Here is a 22,012-nt window from a genome sequence, read left to right as displayed (position 1 = left end):
ATATCTAACAAAAAAAAAGCAAATATGAAAAAAAGAGATAAAATTAATAACTGGGTATTAATGCAGGATGGTGCTTTGGAACCACACCGATTCTCTCTACTGTCCTTTTCTTAGAAAAGAGAACTGGATAAGGCATGAACTTCTCAAACCATTACATACGATACTGCTGCTGTAATTTAATGTCTAGAATAGTGGACAAGCCCAGGAAGGAACTGCATCATATTTAGTAAATCAGATTGCTCCACAAACATTTACTAGCAGATGCAATCCCTAGCCACTCCCGGGACTGTTTTTTTACTGACCACTTTGGCTAGTAAGTGGTAGTAAACAAGGACCACAAAAACCACCCCTGCTCCAAAAAAAAAAAAAAAAAAAAAAAAAAAAAATCGAGTCCAAGAATTTGGACACAAAAGGAAAACTGGGATAATATCCACTGCATGCTTGTAGTACCTTTAAATACTCTTTTTACAAGCAAGGGCCTGTCTCCAGCAATGGAAGCTTTTCCACCATCAAGACTGAATCCCAAGCCAGCAGAGGTTTTCAATAATTCAACGCAGATGACATCATTCATATCCAGGTTTGGATCTGTAACAGAATATACACAGCATCTTGTTATGCAGTTAACAGTAAATTGCAAGTTGTGTTTCTTGGTTTTGTTTTTGCTGCAGTGACAAAGCAATTCAGAGTTGAGTTCATATTCAGATTAGGACATGTTGTCACCCAGTTTCTCAGAAGTGAATGTGTATGAGTGCAGCTGTGAATGGGAGACAGTACAAAATGCTTTTATGCACAGCGACATTTTCATTTTGTATGTTCAACCAAAACCTGCCAAAGCATTTTTTTTTTTTTGCAAAATTAAAGCTTAGCAAATTTAGCAAAGACTCTCAACATGAACAAAATAACTGAAAAATTATAAAAATGATGAGTGGAGAGCATTTCTTTTTCCTTCATTTGTTCCCACTTTCTCATTCAATGAGCCACATCTTTTCAAATAACAGTAGTGAATGAAATGTTGCATTAAACAAACATGTTCCATCCTCTTAAGGAAAAATCTGTAATCACTAAATACTGTGAGTAATTGTTTCTGGTCTCATATCTATGGCAATAACCATAATTAGCTGTATGCGCATTCTGCCTCTTACATAGCAGATATTTTTAGAATGCAATGTTGCTGTAGCTGACATAAAATATGATTTTGCTTAGGAATTGCTTTTACAATTTTGGAAAACAGGTCCCTCTTTGCCCTGTGTGAATATAAAAATTATGCAGTCTGCATTATCACAAATTACTGCTGCCGTTATCTCAAACAACTTTAAATGTTATCTAAAACATTTGAAGATGTGCTTTGCCTTGCAAGATGGAAATATGTTCTTAATAACCCAATACTATGCTGTTTATGAGATAATGTTGCCCCCTAGTGCCTGCACCCAGCAGTTATCCTGCATTTATCAACGTGCAAGACGCAGGGAGCTTAGGGTAGAAAGGGATTCTGAAGTAATTACATATATTATATCCATGGGAACAATTCCAGAAAGGCTGATCCATTCATTTACAGAGTGCTTTCTACTTCTTGTAAGCTGTATTAAAAAGCTGGCCTATAAAACCCAGTGAAAGCATAAAACAATAAAAACTGCTACGGAAAAAAAATAAACAGCAATGATTATGGCCACGGGGTTAAAAATAGGTGAATGGCAGCTCCATGTCCCGGTTTGGGGTTGGTCTGAGCCGAGTGCCTGGTATTGCCCTGAAAGGCAGGAGAACCCACATCACCAAATCTCTCAGCAATAAGCTGTAACCACTGCCCACTCTCTCCCACGGACACTGCAGCAGTGGAGGACTGAAGCAGGTCATGCCCTGCTCCCGAAGCAGCAGCATCAGACAGGTACTAAAGGGTTTTGTGTCTTAATTCTACAAAAACATTTGAAAGATCTGCTTGTAACACCCCAAGTACAGCCTTCACACTGAAATGTTGTCTTGTTCCCAAACAGGAACTTACCATTCCACTGATACATTTCCACTTAAACCATTTATGCCTAGTTTCCTATGGGATGGCTGACTTGGATTTGGCTTAGCTACACTTACTGTAATATCAAAATAATTTTTTCTATGTTTTTAGCAGAAACAGTATGAAGTCTTCTATTACAAAGAGCAAGTTCAGTCCCTATGCATAACGAACTGCAGGGCTTGGGGTTTTCTTTGAGGTTGGGGTTTTTTTTCCTTTTTTTTTTTTTGGTTGTTTGCTTTCTCACACTGACTACTGTTATTATTTAAAAGGAGTTTATCCTGGATTGGAAGAGTATGTGGAATCACCAACTTTAGTAGAAATTGGATTAGGCCCTAAATGTCCTTCTAAGTTATGATAATTTTTAAAAAAAAACCCAAAAAAACCCCCAAACTGCATTTAGGCTCCAAAGAGAACAAATAAAATTTAAAGGTAATTTCATTTGCTCTCTTCAATCACATAAGGCACAGACGGTTTTAATCTAAAACACATGGACATTTTTCCCTTCAGTCTGCTCTCCAAGGGAATCCTTCCAACTGTTCTTGGACAAAGATCATACCTGTTCCTATTTCCATGGAAATATCCTTTCCAGACCCCACACATTTTCTGCCAGTAGCTGATATCTCAAGACTGGAAGAATTGTTTGCTTTGTCTTTTTCCTTCTGGATGACAACAACCGTATATTTGTATAGTCTTGCCTGATGAAGAGTATTCAGGACATCCCCATGGACTGAGCTCGCAAGAGACTTGCCATTGATTGACAGAACAAGATCTCCTCGATGAATAGTCCCTTCTTGAGATGCCACTCCCTTCGAAAACACTCTGTGGACCTACAAGAAAGATTTTAACTTAAGGATGCTTTAACCTCATGACCACACATAGTGCTCTACATGCCAAGGTGAACACAGAGACCCTACCAAAGTTTGCAGTCAGTGCCCACTGCCTGGATATCAAGCACACAACATTTGCTCCAACGAACACCCTCAAATACTAAGGCCTAAGTGACTGGACAAGAATTGCAGTTAGAGATGAGGGGTGAAAGCAGAGGAAAACATGCTATTACTGCATGGTCATTTCTAAGCCAAGGACAACCAAAACCAGCTAGAGAATGTAACATCACAAATCACTTATGCCTTCAGTGAACTCATCAAAAGTCTTCAATTAACATATTTCAAGTGGCACACAGGTTAAATCCACATCCATGCTACACCAAACACCAAGAACAACATTGTGGCGTGTGACACCCACTCTCCAAATTCCCACTGACTCAGACATGTATCCTGTGCTGTTTTCACATGCACACTTCTAAGTAGTGCACAGCATTTGTGCATAGAAAGGCTCTGACTTACTGCAGCTGTACAAGTATTTAATTGTCCATCTCAATTTGGCTGATCAAATATCACACAAATAGATGCAAAGGGATAACTTAGTGGCCTGAAATGCATATTTTTTTTTCTAGAGAAAAAAAACCACCTCTATTCAGAGTAGATTAAACTTTGAGTAAACAGCTGAGACTTAGATGTGTGCTATTTACAGAAAAGAACTGACTAAAAGACTCAAGACCCTTAGATGTGTGCTATTTACAGAAAAGAACTGACTAAAAGACTCAAGACCCTGTATCTAAAGACTTGCCTATCAGGCACTGTAATTTTAGCAACCTGAACATGGTTTCCCATGTGACAGTTCTAGGTCCACTGGGCAAAGGTTCCAGGCACCAAATCTGTGGGCACAATTCTGCCTGGCATTTTCTCTAGGAATCTATCCCAATGCCCAGACCAACAGTGAGGAATCAGAAGCCCTTTGGCTCCAGTTCCCTCTCACTGCAGGGCCATGCTGAGATGGGCACCTACCATAGAACCCTGCAGATCCAAGGAGATAAATTTCCAGCCAGTCTAAGCAGGCATTCAAAGATGGGAGTACCAGGCTCAGTAACAGACATAGACACTCAAATACAAGAGGTAAGTGGAATACAGGGGTCACGTCTAAAACATCTGCTGCCTTCCTTCACATGCTCAACTCCTCAGTATCTTGACACTCACTAGGCATTTCTATTCCTGCACCCAAGTGTGGGCAGAACAGCCCATCTAAGTAGCTCACCACCCAGTGGCAACCCTAAATCCATTTGGGACCCAGAATCCCAGTAGGTCAAGGACATTAAAATCTTCCCCACCTGAGAAGTATGCTTTATACACACTGAACAAAGAGGATCTGCAAAGAGCAGCAGCTGATGCTCTTTGTTCTCATGGCTAATGGCACTGATTGAGAAAGTGAGCTCTGCTCAGCCTGAGAGAGCTCAAGTTCATATTTTTAGGTAGTGTCCCAGTCACTAGGTGAGGAGCTCTCTGGGGTAGAACACTGCTGAGCCATCCCCTTCCTCACAGCTGACACTGCGAGTGTTTGGGCCAGAGACAGGGAACACAACCTTTGTAGTGAGAGAAGTAGAGTCTGTTCCCTAGACTGTGACCATGTTCTAACTCAATGACTGCTTAACGTAAAATACATTTACTCATACTGGTCTTGTCTAAAAGCAAAAACCAGAAGATTCCTGCAAGGGCTGCTGCAGGCCCCACAGACTGAGGACATATCCTTCTTCTAATCTCAGCACTTAATGGATCTCTCTTTGTCAGGGCAGAATTGAAATGTGTATCTTGTGCAAAGAAACTGTCACACGTGACACCAGTTCTCTTGAATTTTTCTATCCAACTGATCTGTTTTTGAACAGTATATAAGTTGCTTGGTATCACTTTTTACACACCAACATCACTTAATGGCACACAGTATCTTTGGTTCAGAATGCGTTATAAGACTTTAAAAAAAAAATAAAAAATCAAAACAACAACCCTCATTTACGGACCACCCGCAGGTCTTAGTAACACCAAACCAAATTTGTGACGTGAAATACAGGATGTTTATGGAGGTCTGTAACAGTCATTCTCACATTTGCAAAATCTTTCAAAAACTTCACTGCACAGCATTTACTGGGAATGAAAATCTCCCCTAAAATGTTGCATGCACTGCAACTGCATGCAGAATTTTATTTACATGCATAGGATTTAGATCTAGCCAGCCCCCCCATCTAGTAACAGACTTTTAAAGACTGAAAACATAATTGGGATCCATCTCCAATAATAAAAATTACGCTTCCCAGACACTCTGTGATTTCAGTAGCAGATGGTATGCAGCCGCCTCTGAGAGACACTGTTTTATGACTGTGAATGACTTGCAGTGAGTCTTGATAAATGAGCGCTTGATCTAATCACCAGCCTGCTTTAAAGTGAGCTTTGCAAAAAAATTACTTGGAGCCATCACTTACTGTGACTGATTTCTGTTCCAGATCTATTCCTCCAGCAACACTAAATCCCAGGCCAGCTCCTTCTTCTTTGTGCAAGACTACAAAGTATGTGTCTTCTTTGCTCTAGCAGAAAAATGGAGGTGGAGAGGAAGGAGAATAAAAACAAACCAAAGATCAAGACAAAGTTCCCGCACAAATGACAAATTCGCGGTACCCTCAGATTATGGCAGGTAAAAAAAAGCAATTCAAGGAATTAAAAATGAGACATTAAATACATTTCTTTTCATGCTACAAATGAGTAGCAGCCAGATAAGAGAACTCAGGTGACAGCAAAGATTACTTCAGTCAGTCCAAGACTAGAAAGCAAAAGCAAAATTAGGACAGTGGAAGGGTATTAAACTGTGGGCAGCCTTATTTTCACAGGCTGTAATAAATTTCAAATTGCTTGACATTTTGCAGTCAAAACTCAATAGTTCCCATACACCTTTCTAGACCAAGCACTGTACTTTCCAGGGAATTACTAACACTTTTGTCATCCCACTTCTCCTTCCCCTCAAAAGGCAGTTACAAAGATGTAATGCAGGGCAGTTGTATCAATCTCTTCTCAGCAGTGCTGGACAATCTTGCAAGGGGTAGTGACCACAAACTGAAGCTTTGGAAAGCTAGATGGGACAGCAGGAAAAACTGTTTCATTTGTGACATGAGAGTAAGGAGCCCATTAGGGATCCAAATGGGACTAAGCTGTGCTGTTGTGGAAATGGGAACATCCAGCACAGGAAAGGGACCAGTGCAGGTCTGCACCAGTGCTGAACTTGGCTCCAGACCAGAAGAAAGGTGCAAAGCTGATTTCTTCGAAGTGATGGCCCGCTGCCAAAATACAGAATTTGCCATGAGAGAGAAGCAGTTCCATCCAGCAAGTCTGGTGCTGTCTTCTGAACGGTTATTAGGACAAAACCAGACACTGTTACAGAGACCACATTTTGTGGTGTAAGCGGGTCTATAAGCAGGCATTTGGCAGAGCAAGGGGATAGTAACATTCTGTGGGGCAGAGCATCAGAAATAAGGAGTAGAAAGCAGGCCTCAGCTTTTCCCTGGGATCCCATCCAGTATCAGTCATTTCCAGAAACTGCCAACACTAAAATTAATGGCACATCATTAGAAACCAACCTCTTAATCTATTTAGCATTAAATGATGTATTTAGTTCACTAAACTCAACATTTTAACTCAGTGTTTGCCTTTAATTTTGTTTCAAAAGGCACAGGGAACCACAGATTATTATCATTTTATGGTGAAACAATGGTCAAATTCTTGGCCTCACTGTGTGCTTTTTTGCCAAATGGTGGCTCTGGAAAATTTTCTTTGTGAGAGGCGTCCCTGCAATGCACAGAGCCAATGTCAGAAATGGATGCCACCCTGCTCCACATCACTGATCCATCAGTGCTCAAGGAGAACAGAGCACAGTATTTGTAGATGTTAAGACCCTTCTCACCTGTACTCAAGTGAGAACAGCTTTCTGTTAGGCTAGAAATAATAAAATCAGTTAAGTATCTAGGCTAGCCCCTTTCAAAGTGCAGTGAGGGTAATGGAAACACACATATATCTTTGACCATTAAGTACTATAGCAACCCTTTTTGTTTAAGAGGTCAGGTTCTTTCCAACCCTTGCTACCACAACTTAATTTGGTTACATGGGAGAACTGTGCAAGGACTGCACATCCTGGGCCAGTCAGCAACACAGCTTGAACCCTAGCTTCCCATTGCCAAGGTTATGCATCTCCTCCCTCCCCAGCTCTCAATGCTGTCCTCAGCTAGCACATGTACTATCAGGCACAGACACACCTGTCTATGGATGCTTATTGCTTTACTTGGCCACAAACTGGACACACAGGGCCTCCAGTGATCACCTCTATTTAGCCTGTTAGCCAAAGATTATCAGTCATAGAGATTTAAACAATGAAATGCCCATATTTTTTTATATATATTAGTAGCACTTACTAAAAGCAGTAAATTCAGCACTGTTCAGAGCAACAGATGATGACAAACTCTTCCTGGGGAAGCTCTCAGTCTGAATCAGGCAGTCCATCTAATTTTTCAGCAATTGCGTAACCATGAAGAACCCTCCTATTGTACACTTAAATACAGCATTTGACTAGTATAAAATTTTCCAGAGTACGTGCCATACTGGGCTTAAATATGGATAAGAAACTATGCAGACAAGGAGTGCATTCCAAAAAGCATTCAGCTTTATAAATATTTGAGTTCTCAGACTTTGAAAAGTGGCATAAATAAATAATCTCTCCAAGACCCCATGCAAAATACTTTAAAGAACACTTAATTACCTTTGGCCAGAAATACAATCCAATCCTAATTTTATCAGCAAACCTACCAAACCCCCTTGGCTCACCAAGCTCTTGGGACTTGCAAGCTTTATCTATGCTGTCCCTGGAAGGAGGTAAAGCTGGCTATTTTGGGGAGGTCCAGTTCCCCCCAGTCTGTTCTACATTTGAAACAGCAACCTTTGTGAATAAGACTCAGGAATGCTCCAAATGCAGCTCAGCCAGCAGTTATGCAGACCAGATGGCAGTTTCCCCTCCAGTGCTGTCATTATTTTATCAACTTCTGTTCTGATTTAAAAACGATGTGGATGTATCCCAAAAACACAAACACAAACACTGCAATCAGAGAAGCAATGTTCTGCCAATCATTTCACTTTGGAGGCCTTCTTTAAACACCGAGATAATGAAGCAGGTTATCTTAATGCAATAACCAGTTCCACAGAAGAGACCAAAAAGGTCACAGTAGTCTCTTACAAACCCTCCAGCACCCAATTTCTGTTGTTGCAAGCTACCAGTTCAGCATTAAACAAAATAAACTCAATTTTCATGACTGCAGCCCTAGCAAAAGGGGGGTGTTTCCAGGCAAAGAGAGGAGCAGAGCTTCCCTTGCACAGTGGGGAAAGCGAGTCTGACCCAGATGGTTGGTGGAAAGTTAAATTCTGATGTGCAATTATTGGCAAACCCAGGAGTTTCTCAGCTGTAATAATGACTCAAATGGAGGCATAGTTCTCCACTTAAAATAGGTCTATTTATCATGGCTGAAAACTGCTTTCACACTCAACAAACAATACGCTTTCTTATACAAAAGCCATTTGAATTTATTATGGGTTTATAACAGGCATTCAAAAACCAGCATTAGTAAAACTAACATCAACTGTAACCTACCCCAGGACTACTGGAGGAGGTCTGAAACTGTATGGAAGAGATTTTATGTGCCATTAAGAAAACCCTTAAAAATACCACCAATAATCTAGTTTTATCTTGTGGTTTTTACCTTTACTTGTGCTTTGACTTCTTGGAGCATATCAACAACATCACATTTTGGTACTACTGCTGACAAAACAGATTGCAGTTTTTGCTGGTCCAGGCTTGAGACGAGTAGCTGATCCAAGCTAAAATGAACAGAAAGATATAAGAGACAGCTTTTTATTTCTAGACCGTGTAGAGATACGTTTCAGGTATACAATGTAGGTTGCACTAGGGTAAACAATGAAAGGCCAGCCCATTAACAAGCAGAAATCTTGAAAACAGGTAAGAAATGGTGTATGCTCTAAGAATGGGAAGGGGCAGAGAAGACAATTTAACTCTGAAAGTCAGTCCCCATTCCATTCCCCTCCTCTTTCCCCAACGGTTTTAGCAACATACATTAACAAAAACAAGGAGACAGCTACATCTGAAGACTGCTTCTGGCAGGACAACAAGCTCGTTTGTCACTGCGGGCTGTGCTGGCAGCCAGCACTGTGCAGCCTCCCCTCCACAGCGGCTGCTGTGTCATGAGGTGGCCAAAAACTGACCAAAACCAGCTAGAGGGGACACAGAAAAGGAGCCCATCCCCACCAGGACAAAGTGCTTCACCCTGCACGGAAGCACGGCTGCCACCAGACAGCAGCATGGCGGCTCCAAGCAATCAAGAGCATGAAGAAAGGGACCCTGAATCGTGAGGGGAATTGGGGCTGGGGCCAAAGTTGAAACGCGCTTTGGGGCAGATCTGGGGCAATGGGGAAGCTTTGCCTCAGGAGAGGCTTGCGGGGGCAAAAACGAAGCAGCGGTAACAAAGCCAACACCAACCTGATAGACCAGCTGTTTTCTGAGCGTTCCCCATCCAGAGAGCTGCCGTGGGGCACGTCATCATCCGAGGCGGACCCCGGCGTCCCCGAGCCGCTGTCCCGAGGGCTGCCGGCACCCATCCCCATCGCACCCACCTCCGCAGGGCCGCAGCGGGCTGGCGGGGCTGCGTCAATTCGGGCAGGCACGCCGAGGGCTCTGCGGGGTGTGATTTCCAGCTCCGTCTTGAAGCAGGCGGGCTGCGGCGGCCCCGAGAAGCCCTCTCCGCACAGCTTGTCCAGGTCGGGCATGCTGAGGGCCCTCAGCTCCCGCAGCCTGGAGCGGGACAGCGGCGGCCGCCCCAGGCCCCGGCTGCGGCGCGCCTGCGAGGCCGAGGGGGGAAAGGCGGCCGCGTCTGACCCAGCACCGCCCTCCTCGCTCCTCCGGGGCTTTCCTTCCCCCTTGCCGCCGTCCGCCACACGTGTGGGCTCTGCGCTGGTGGGAGACTTGGCCACGGCGTTGGCCGGGCTCGGGCTGCCACCGTAGGAGCTCAAGCTGCGCCGCAAGGCCCGTGGCATCTCGGCGGGGCTGGCTGCGGCAGCCATCCCACCACACGACCTCCTGGCGAGCGGTGATCTCGCAGCCGAGTGTATATCGATGGCCTTCACAATGGGCCGGTCAAAATTTGCCAGGTTTTCGAAGGATTTGATCCTCTGTTTGACAGAGAAGGATGAGGTAGGTTCATGCGGCCAGTTCAGCTCATAGTAGTAGTAATTCCTCCTGAAGCCCCTCAGCTTATTGGCAGCGGGGCAGCTAATGTCGCTGGCTGCAGGGGATGTGTCGTGGACCCTCTGGGTGCTTTTGGAGGCATAAGCCTGCTCCTTCCCCCTCTGGCCACTCGGCAGATTCAGATGGACCATCTTTAACATCCCTGTCGCTGCCTGGGGGTATTTCTCCTCTGTAGCGTGGCCCTGAGGACCTTGCACAGGATGTACCTCTGCAACACGGCAGTCCTCCCTCAAGTGGTCCGATAACTGGGCCGGCATCGAGTAAGTCCTCATCACAGGTTTCGACAAGCCATAGAGATTTCTGTCTCCAGCAGTATCTGCTTTCGAGAAATACCGCACATTCCCCACCTCTGCAGTCAGCTGAGGCACTTCTGTGTTCGTCTCTTCTGTCTTCTCCAGCAATGGCAGTTGCAAAAATGATGCTGGTGAGGAAGAGGCAGAGGAGGAGGAGGAGGATGAAGAAGAGGGTGAGGAGGAGGAAAGCTTCACCTCAATGAAAGTACGCTGGATCTCCTGCCCTTCCAGCTGCTCCTGCTGAACCAAGGGGGACCTCAACAAAGAAGAGCCTCCAGCAGATGGTCCTATGTTTTGCAGATCTAATTGCCTAAGGTCATCTGCACTGTAGATGCTCTTGATTGTGGTCAGGCCTGTTCCAGGGTTATCCGCCCTCCCTTTCACATCTTCAACTTTTGGTATCCCCTGAGGAGATGAAGTGACTTTGGACTGACCATCTCTGGCTCTGAAATCATCCACCTTAGGACCCTTATCCTGACACATCGCAGGCTGCATGGAAACTTGCTTTTCTTTTGGCTTTCCCAATGCCTGCTGCACACCTGTTAGCTCCTCACAGCCACATTTCATTTCACTGCTCGCTGTTGGGCTGCTGGTGCCATTCAGGAGAGGCAGAAGTGAATCTTCAGAAATGACCAGAGATGGTTTATTATCTAGGTCTGACTTCAGAGTCCTTGAGGCTGCTGAAATGCTCTTGCCAGGATCTGGGTTTGTAGGTGAATTACGGGACAGTGGTGTTTTCTTCCCCAGGAGCTTGGGGGACAGCTGTGGAGAAACAGAAGCCCTTTTCTGATCAGCTCCACTGACTTTGGTAGGATTAATGCCTGAAGAATCTGAATTTGCCTTTGCTTTGCTTTTGATGGTGATCCCTTTTAGCTTTGGTCCTGCTTTGGCCTTCTGGTTATTTAAAAGGGTGTCCATTATAATTTTTTGTGCCATTCCCTTAGAATCCTGACAGGATTTTTTCTGTGAGGATGGGCTGTGCGGTACTGCAGCTCCTTTGCAGTGATTTGTGCCTGAGCTTTGGACTTTTCCATTTGAAGTCCTTCCTGAAGTCACAGAGCTCATTTTCTCATTTTTCCCTGGCAACTCATGAGCTGTATTAGCCTTTGGATCTTTAGATCTAGTGGGAAAGGGAGACCTGAGTGATATTGCTCTTGATGACGATGCATTCACATGATTGCTCTCTGTTTTAGACAAGCTGGACAAACTGTTGGCTTCTTTCTTCACTAAGCAATAACTAACAGCATGATTACAGTCATCAACCACCGTTTCACTTTCAGATGTGGATCTCTGCTCATCATGATATCCTTCTTTCTCAAGCACGTTGTTCTCCAAGCCATCGACATTTCTAGCAGAGCAAAAGCTTATCTTTTTGCAGTGCAGAGACCCTTCCTCTTCAATGGATTCACAGCATTTCGTATGTCCACTACTGTTCCCCAAACCCATCTGTTCTTCTGTACTTAAGGCACCATTGTTACAGAAAGAGTAAACTTCAGGGATACTGACTGAATTCTTTAGGATGTCTTTTTCTGGCAGGAAAACTGAGGAAGGAGAACACAAGGATGCAGAGGACACATCTGAACACTGTGAGGGACATGGAGTGGGACCACTGTGATCTTCCAAGCCTAGTTTGTTGATGCTTGTCTCCAGTGACCCACACATTGCACAGCCCTCAGTTTGTAAAACTTTGCCGCTGTAAGGATGCAGCGGGGACAGAGAGGATGAGCTTGCTGCAGATGTGAGATGTTGCTCCTGCGTGGGCTTTTGTGGATCATCATCGTTCATGCAACAAATCTCAATTTGCTCCTCGTCAGACTCCAGTACAGTACAGACTGCAGGGGCATTAGCAGCAGTGCACAGCCCAAGCAACACCTCGTTAGCACTGTCAAAGGTTTCCGTGACAGACTCTGTGTCCGAGTGAGAATCTTCCGCAGCCCCATACATAGACTTTGGAAACAGGTCACTCCTCTTACCTTCTGGAGAGTTTGCTGCAGGCAACTCATCCTCATTTAAACTGCTAAAATTCCTAGAATAGTTATTTAGAGAGTTTTTATTCACAGTAAAAAGTTTGCCTGTGTTAATGGAGTCCAACACAGACAGCCCCAAAACCCCTTGTGCATTAGCTCCACAATTCACAGTTTTTTCCAGCAGCTCCTCCTTGGCTGGCCCTGGCTCAGGTCCAGGACAGCCTTCGTCAGTCCCACAGCAGCACATTGTGGTGTACTCATCTCGGAGGGGGCTCTCCGCTCGCGACGGGGTGCGTGAAGCCCTGCTCTCAGGAGCACCCATTTGGCTGAGCAAGTCATCGATATCAGTGACGGGGATGGCAGCGCAGTCCTCAGCATAGTTGCTTTTCGTGGGACCTCTTTGCACGTCTTTGCTCGTGGCATCAGGTGGCAGTGTTGTTCTCTCCACTGCGCTGCCGCCACCAGCATTTTGCAAACCTGCTCCTTCTCGCTTCCCAGCAGTCGGTTCTTCCTCAGTTGCAAGGATGCTGTTGACATCGGCCTGATTTTGACTGTCTACCCCTGGAGACAGGATGAGGTTTGTAAATCTGCTGACAGCTGCATCATGATAAAAATAAATAAAAAAAAGAAGCAAAATCCTGTCAGATATAGGAAGTGATACACAAAATACCAGGTTTTATTACAAAAATAGACAACCACCTAGTCAGACTACATGTTTTCCTTTTGCTGTGCACTCCTCCTCTTCTGTAATGATGTTTACAACAACTCAAATTAATCATAACCCTGTGTATTTGAGTAGCACACAGGAGGGAGCAAACCACTTATCCAAGGTGAGCAGTCATGATCTTTTTATTTCTCATCTTTGAACACGCAACCAACTACCAAAGTGTCAGTGTGAAGTAAATCAGGCTGAGCAGTACTGCTTCTCATTACTCGTTTGATCGAAGATGTCTCCACAGATTGCACATACTACACAAAGCCCTCGCGTAGCAAACAAAGGTGAACAGATAACGCAGTGATGAGCTGTGCATAAATAACTTGACTCTGATTCTCTCGGCACTTCTGCAGGTGTTTAATGTGACACGCATGGGTGACGTTATACAGGCATTAAGCATATGGGCTTTACTGGATTTCTGGCACTGATCCTTCCTTGCTTCCAATACATGTTTAACCCACTCTTGGGCAACACACTGAGCTCCCTGTCACTGCTGCACTCCCAACACATTCCTGTTCACTGATTTCTCCAGCTCTACAATTTTCAACACTTCACCCTAAGCATCTGCTTGCACCTTTCTAGATTGCTTCTGGGACAGGCATCCCCATTTAAGCTGCCTTCCAGAGGCCAGTTACTACCAGATGAGGCCCAGAAAGTGCATGGAGAAGGAGGGGTGTATTCACAGAGTCAGCATCCTTTCCTGCTCACTCAAACATTCCAGTGCATCTCTCCTTGCACAAACCTGTGGAATTATCCACACCACTTAATTTAGGTACCCATGTTAAGAACTGCAGATTCCTACTGGAGTCAACAAAGTGGGAGACACATCAGAAGAGCAATCTGAAGCAGCCTGGTTAGGATTTGAAGTACTGCCCTGCTTCAGCATGCTGGATCACACACTGAAGAGACCCTCTTCTCTGCCAGTGGGGCAGGGTGACGGGAAGGGTAAAGCAGAAGAGCTGCCTAGTAAAGGAGTGCCAATGTGCCCCTACCCGATGCTGTTAGTTTGCAAAAGCCACAGCAATCTAAGGAAACAAGAACAGGACTCTGCCAAGCCAGGAATTACTTAAAGAACAACTGAAACTGAAGCATCTGGAAGCACTTTAGGCTCCCAGGTATTAATAGGTACATGAAGAAGATCATAAGCTAGAATGAAGCAAAATATTTTTTTCTTCCTGAATTTGAAAAGTATGCTTTTCTTTTTCAAACACTCATTTCCACACCACGTAATTTGTACAGTCTGTGGGGATGCATATATTGCTGTAGCAGCATAAATCAGCCCTGAGGAGAAACTAAGGAGGTATCAAATATTTCAATTCAAATTAGAAAACTTTTATAACAAACATGCAAATAAACGTTTTGATAAGATACTAGTTTTCTTAGGTTTTCTGTTTCATCTTTCTGCACATTAGAGAATTCTGACAAGGGGAAGGGGAAGAGGAAAGGGAAAGGGGAAAGGAAGGGAAGGGGAAGGAGGGAAAGAAGGCGGCTTTTATTATCTTATTGTCCATTCATAAAATCATTACTTAAACTTCAGATTAAGAGAGACAGATGTGATTATAAAGGGTCAATATATTTACTGGACAAACACAGCAGTAGAATGGGTTATCAGGACAGGGTTGTTGCCGAGTTAGCTCCAGGTCTGCATGAAATGACTCAGACCTCTGCAAATGCTGGCAGGAGGGACATACTGTAAGTGGGAGCTTTGAATGCTTCACACAGGTATAGGTTTGCTCCCCTCATTGTGGTTCTAGGGAGGACCCTGAAGCCTGGTTTGGTGATGAAGTGCTTTGTCTAGCTCACCAATGGAGACACAATGTAGCCCCCCATTTTTAACCTGAATCAATGTGGGAACCTGGGGCAGCAGAAGATCAAGACCCAGCTGATCCAAGGGAATTCTCTTCACTGCTACTCAGAATAAATGGTAAAAAAGCAAAACTACTCTTTCACCTGATGCTGCTTTCTGGATTTCCAGGGTTACCGACGTGGGAAGACACTGCATAAGCAAGCAGATTTCCTCGTACGTCATCTTACTGACTGGGATACTGTTGATGGTGGTAATCTCATCTCCAACAGCCATCTTCCCCATTGATCCCTGGTGCAACGACAAATTCGGGGAAATTAAAAATACACATCAGAAGCCCTGCCACAGGGTCAAAGATTGCAGGGAAGCAAGCAATGGCTTATAAGCAACATTGCCTATTTCACATCACTGCAGAGCACAGGTACCACTGCTGTCAGTTTGCTAACATATAAATAAAGAGCAGATTGTGCTTTTGCCAGGAGAGGAATTAATGATCAATCTGAAACAGGAAGGTCAAAAGAGCTGCTGGTTTCTCTGAGAGATCAGTATCAGGATGGAGGACATAGCCCTGTTCATTTAAACGAATTGGCCTGAATCAGCCCTAGCTTCTTCAGGGCTGGAACACTGTCTGTAATTTTTGCATTTCATGTATGAATTATATTGCTGGCCACAAACTCCCATTGGTCCAATGGGACTCTCCTAAATAACTAAATTGGACAGGGGCTGAGCTCTTAAGATAAAACCCTAAGTATGTTTCTAAACACCGCACTGTAAGTCAGAGAAAAAGGCAGGAGCAGAACCCAAATCCCCAGCTCTCACAGCCCAATTCAAACTGCTACAACATATCCCCTCTTACCCTACTAACTAGATTAAAAATGCTACATCCAGCCCTGTACACCAGAATATCCTCCTTCCTCTCTCTGCACTTTTGCATCTAGGTCAGCAATTTCACATCCAGCATGAACCAAGTATCCACATTAATATGTGCATGTAAGAGAGGTGGAAGAGCAATGTGTTACTGGTACTACCACGGCGCTTGGCAAACCTGGCCAGCACCTACGGCCTCCTGGTAACAGATTTGTATAACACAGAAATATGTGCATAGAAAATAATACAGTGTAATAAACATTCTTACCACCAGGATTTACTTATTTTGTCTTTGCCCCTGGTAAAAGGAAAGGAAACAACAGAATAGTATTCCCTCAAATACGTGACTGCAAGTGGGGATGAGTCCATCTCAGTAGATCTACCTCTTGACTTACTTAGTTTTGAATCAGCCAGGGTACACTTCTGAATCAGAAACCTTTCATTTAACAGAAGTTTCAGAACAATATGGGATGAGACATTTTGCCCAGCAGAGACAAACGTCTCCCTTGCATGTAGTAGTAATCATCATCATCATCATCATCATCATCATCATCCCTGCTAAGTAAAAGCAAATCACAACAAGGCAACCCAAATTAAAAAATTACCATTTCTGCTGCTCCACCTGGCCGCAGTCCTGTGACAACAACCTTTAAGGGCATGGCCTGGATTTCCAAATCCAGGCCAAATGATTCATGCTCATTGCGAACCAGAGTGACTATTTCACCCTGGCCCTGCCCGGCCCCATCAAGTGCTTCACACTTCTTGCTGTGAGGGAGGGTCCTCGCAACAGGCTTGTTATAAGAGCCGTGCTCCTCCGTCTTCTGTCTCTGAAGGCTTCGGCACTCAGTGCTCATCATGCTTTTCACTCTTGTGACTGCTCTGTGCTCAAGTTTTGGCGATCTCTTAGATTCAAGTTGTGCCTCCCGGAGCTCCTTTAAACTCAAACTGCCAAGACGAACTTCAGGCACACTTGAGTAATCGAATGCTATGATGGGGAAGAAAGGAGAGTCAGTTTGCTCAAGTGTGCTGTCTGCAGACTCCACAGAGCTGCTGAAGACAGGGGAAGATGTCTCGGTGCCACTACATCTAGGTGACTCACTGTCCTGGCTCTCATCATCAATTTCTACAGATGAGGTTGTAATGACAATACCAGCATCCTCCTGGCTCTTGACCCTCTGGCTTCTTTGCAAGTGGGAACTTTCGTTGTCATCACTAACGTCACCATCATAGAAAACAACCCTCCTCTGTCGATGAAAGGGGCTGCGGGCAGATTTGGGGCTGTCGCTGAGGATGCCGGGTCGGACAGGCTCCACATGCTTGCTGTGAAGGCTGGACGATCGCCCAGTAGCTGGAGAAGCCAGACCATTTGCTTTTGCTACTCCTGCTTCTCTAGCAGCTAGGCAAAAAAAAAAAGTTATACTTTAATTGCATTTATAGATGATTTTTAATACCATGCATCTGACTGCAGCAGAGTACATGTGGGTTTGTTTGCAGGGGAACCTTAACCTCTCTTCACAAAGCAAAAAGCAGGTTTTTCATGTCCTCTCTCTAACTACAGCAAACAGCAAGAGGGACAGCAGATAGCCCTACAGTTTATGGGTAATTCCCAAAATGAGTTCATGGCACATCTGGTTCTATTTTCAGTTTATTTCTAAATTATGACTATGACCCGAAGAAGGAAAAGATGTAAATTTGCATGTGTACTTTAAACAACAGATTTTTTTTTTTCACATTTTGCTTAAATCTATGCTCAGGACTGCCTGCATCAACTTACAGAGAGTGAAAAATGCTTTCCTGAACAAAGACACAAGCACACCACAATAAATTTCAAATTAAAGACTAGTAAACCCAAGAACACTTTCCACATCCCTCTTAGAAAGAACTGTACCTTATTTTGCAGAAAGTTTTTTTGTTTTGCTTTGTTTTGTGGGTATTTTAAAATGTAAAAATGCTTTTAAGCATTAAATAATGAATTTCCAGAGAAGAATAAACTGTAGACAATAGTTGAGAAGCATAGGAAAGGGAAAACAAATGTAATATCCTTTGAATTTGAGATCAGGTGCAAGTCAGTAAAGAAATGCAAGATTCTTTCAGTCAATTACTGTGGGGAGAAAGACACATATGCAAAATATCTGATATCAAATTGAACATTTGATTGTTTTTACACTGCTATATATGACATTTTGAAATTGTGTATTTGAGATAGCTACGAACACTTTCATTTAAATGTAATCAATCAGATGATCATCAGTCATTTGAAAAAAAAACCCTGCAGTGCTGTCAATCTAGTTTTGGCCAAGCCAATCAAATAAAGTCATTTTCACGTAATCAGAGCAGCAATTTGGACAAAATACCATGGAAACGGGCATTTATGTGCATTGTTGTAAGCCCCTTCCATTTTCCAGAATTTCATATGATCAGCACTGGCTTGCACTATGCTGCCTGGCATTTCTTACCAGCACAGGAATCACCGTAGCTCTCCTGTAAAGCAAACCAGCACCCAGTGACTCTCCCCCCATTAGCCGAATGACCAGACACATTTCCACCGCTTACTAAGGTTGCCAGGAAGAAGAGAGCCATCATCCAAAAAACTGTTTCTGTTCTTCTGACGGAGCTGCTCTTCGTCGTAGGAGCTGGTTACAGCATCAGCAAACGGGAGCTGGCTAGTACCGTCGGACGAGAAGTACTGGGAAAGCTCTGCCTCGGAGCTGACAGATCCCTGCTAAAAAGAAGTGAGCCTGGTAACCAGCTGTCATCGATGCTTAAAGCCCCTGTCTGCATGCAAGCACCACAAACTCCACTCACATTGGCGTGTCAATAAAGGAAGTTTAAAATCAGTTTTTATAATAGAGGACTTGTCAGTATATTGAGAGCCAAACTGCTAAACTTGGATGGCTGAAACGCTGCACATCAATACATTTTTAGCCGGTATAATAAATAAAAAAGGATTCCAAAGCCCACTAATTTGCAGATGTGGTTCAATGCAGAAACAAGGGATGAAACCATTTACTTTTGTAATTCTCTTTATACACCTTCTGCACTGAGAGAAGGGAAGAGTTTGTACCCCTGGACACAGTTTGTATGGCTTCTTTGGCCTTCTCAGGAAAACCAGAGATTTTTCCACTGCAACGGCTATACAGAGAGACCAAGCGCTCAGCCTTCTGCCCACAGGCTCAGGTCTCTCCTGCTAACTTCGTCTCTGTGTCCCGAAAAGCAGGGATGCCTTTGAGGCGGCAGGAGGTGGGAGCCCACAGCTTTCTCTGCCGTGCTCTGCACATCACTCCCAAAGGCTACAGCCACACAGATGAACAGGAGCTTGCTGCTGTCACGATTTAAACGTGTGATGTAAGAAACAAACCCTTTTACGGAGCCCATGTGACAGGGAAGGAGCATAGAGGTTTGGTTTTGAACTCCTTGATCAAGTAAGAGCTGCAGTAAAAGCTGAATTTGAAGCAGACGCTGTTTTTATTGCATCTAATCCTTTTACCCGGCTTGCTGGCTCCAGGAAGCGTTTCATAGTCCAGCTGAGGGGAGATGAGGTCTCTCCTTGTTTGGCCTTCACACTAGGAGATGGACTTTTTTGTACAGCTCCTGTTAAACACAGCTTAGTTAGATGCCAAAAATTAAAGTTGTGGTCCATATATCTGAACAAGGCCTCATTCACCTTCTGAGCTGGGGGCTGCGTTTAATCCCACTTACTTATTATCTGAATTGCTTTTCTAAAGTGAGATTTATTTAACATTTCACAAGCTGTCCCTCAGATCGGGTGAAATATTATCAGGGACATGTTACACCAGCCAGGCCCAGGACACAGCTATGAACAAGAGATGAGCAGGAGATAGTCTTCCTCACCTGCTGGAGCATGCTGCTGACTACGTGCAATCTCAGAAGACAAATTAGCAGCCACTGGCAAGGTCTACTTCAAAAAAGGTCTTAGCTGACACATATATAAAGAGGGTAATTACAAATCTAACATTTCTGTCTAAAAATCACCTTACTAGTCACTCTGCCAAGAGTTTGCTTTCATCTGTAAGAGTTTAGAAGTGCTAAGTCTGGAGTTCAAAAGCATCAGCCAAATGCCAGAGCACACATTTTGACATGACCCTAAAGATTAAAATGGAGTTAAAACATATCGTCCAGTACACAATATCTGAATTTTTTCAAATGGACACAACGATACTTTTTTTTTTTTTTTTTGCCAACTACATGTATAAGTGTACACAGATGGAGTTGATTCCTCCTGTCCTCTCCCTACCAGGACACTGTGCTTCATCTTGAAGACAGGATAGAGCAACCACCTCTTGGCAATCCTACTTTCAGATCGTGGCACCCTAGTGAAACAAAGCAAGTAACATGAGCTACAGACTTGGTCCATCTGAACTGGATACTTTTGCTAAAACTTCTGCAGTGGACAGAGTGATTACACCTCCTCAACCTTTCCGCTGTTTTGAGGGTCCTGAAAATATTGATGTTGGGGAATCCAAGAGCATGTCCTTAAACCTTCCTGCATCTGGAAAAGGACACGGATTAGGGGACAACATGCTGCTACCTGTGACGTGAGAGGAGCTGGCATCCTTGCTCTCTCGGTGGGTAGTTCGTGCGATTGCTTCATCCATCTCCTGCTCAGAAACCTGAAGTCAAGTGGAAGACAGAGATCAAACTGAGTAGATGATGGAGAAGAAAATCTGACCACTTACCACTACAAATACATGATTTATTTGAGATATGCTACTGTTTTTAAAGATACAGTAAAGAAGACCTAGTTAAAGCTCCCAAGTCCTGGTCCCCTGATTCAGACTCCTTCCATGCCACTCTCCTGCAGAAACCAGGAGGCAGAAGCCTGCTGACTTCATGAAGACCACGTCCAAATGCCACATTACGTAAACACATAAAACAGCACCAGACTTAAAGACATCAAATGAAGCCATTACAGCACAATTTTAACTCAATTAAGTGCTGTACGTTGATTTATCGAGAAAATATTACTTTAAAATAGACAAAGACTGCTTTGTACAAGCGTACATCAGCAACAGCAGATATTCTACACTTAACCTACCGGAAAAATACCAGACTTCCCGAGATATTAGCTGTCATTTTAATTTTCATTTCTCCTTGCTTTTAAAAAGAAAACCTAAATCAGTAATTGGTAATTAATGTTTCTCTGGTTAAAGAATAAATACTGGTTTACCATATTTGCTAATTTTGTCCTGAATTACTGCCATGCACTTAATTCTTATTACTGGAAAACTCCATATAATTTTATAACAGGAACAACTAGTCTGCAGGAATATATATTTAAAAACAGAAAACAAGTTAATTCTGTCAAAAATAATTTCTACACACATTGCTTTACATGAATTAAAATTCAGCATAAATAGAGACTAGAAACTTGAATCTTTCTGAACCATGAAGATTTGAAAGGTTCCTAAGACAAACTCGGCAGTTTAAACATAGTTTAAATGCCACATTCACTCAGAATAACAAGAAGAAAGAAAATTTTGTGGTATTTCTCTTGGAAGTACATGAAAACACCGAAGTGAACATATTCAGCAACAAAATGTACTGTGGACCTTTTGTCTCGTAAAATGAGACATTAAGAATAAAAATGTCCAAAACAACATGAGCCTTTGTAGAAATAAATCTCTGTTTTCAGCCTGTGGCATGACCTTACAGCAAACCAAAAGCCTCCAGGCTCCTGGGGCACAGGGATTCCTACAGCACATGGACCAAGCCCTCAAGAGTATGCTCCAGGACCTTTACACAAACCTTTGAGTACAAGATGTCCCAAGAGTAAAACTAGGTGCTGGGCAGACTGCAGTATTTGTTTAAAGCTAACCGAAAATCCACACTTCTGCAAGCTCTGCCAATTCTGATTTTTAACATCCGCTATGCCTCAGGCAGATCAAACTGGAAAGGGCCAAGCTAATTCCTAACTACAATCTGCAGGCTGGGGTATTATTAAAAGCTAATAAAATGAAATACCACACACACTTCTGTAGATCCCCCAGTGCTGTCAGAAAAAGGGTGACAGTGATATAATGATAAATATGGGTTCCCATATGGACACTCCTTCAGAGATCCAGCTATGAGGGACTGTAGATTCAATCTGGGGGGGATTTCCCCTGGGAGGAAAAAATGCTTTAGGGTCTCTCCAACTCAACTTTTAGCTTTTCTTAGCATTTC

At 43.6% G+C, this 22,012-nt stretch overlaps 1 protein-coding gene across 4 annotated transcripts in view; it reads right to left on the bottom strand.

Moving 5' to 3' along the window:
• Window positions 1-22,012, bottom strand: part of PDZD2 (PDZ domain containing 2) — a 143,960-nt gene that overhangs the window by 5,820 nt on the left and 116,128 nt on the right. For 3 of the 4 annotated variants that reach the window (XM_049795717.1, XM_049795720.1, XM_049795721.1), the window contains 10 exons: window positions 20,379-20,460; window positions 19,317-19,420; window positions 18,383-18,551; window positions 16,435-17,225; window positions 15,109-15,253; window positions 9,419-13,040; window positions 8,625-8,742; window positions 5,316-5,417; window positions 2,562-2,832; window positions 451-585 (listed from right to left, as the gene is read on the bottom strand). In XM_049795717.1, coding sequence (XP_049651674.1) covers window positions 451-585; window positions 2,562-2,832; window positions 5,316-5,417; window positions 8,625-8,742; window positions 9,419-13,040; window positions 15,109-15,253; window positions 16,435-17,225; window positions 18,383-18,551; window positions 19,317-19,420; window positions 20,379-20,460 — 5,539 coding nt within the window. The remainder of the gene's footprint in view (window positions 1-450; window positions 586-2,561; window positions 2,833-5,315; window positions 5,418-8,624; window positions 8,743-9,418; window positions 13,041-15,108; window positions 15,254-16,434; window positions 17,226-18,382; window positions 18,552-19,316; window positions 19,421-20,378; window positions 20,461-22,012) is intronic. The other variant, XM_049795718.1, reaches the window with a different exon arrangement.

The sequence above is a fragment of the Accipiter gentilis genome, chromosome Z (assembly GCF_929443795.1).
Source record: "Accipiter gentilis chromosome Z, bAccGen1.1, whole genome shotgun sequence".
NCBI classification, from domain to species: domain Eukaryota; kingdom Metazoa; phylum Chordata; class Aves; order Accipitriformes; family Accipitridae; genus Astur; species Astur gentilis.
This window is presented reverse-complemented; position numbering and strand designations above follow the sequence as displayed.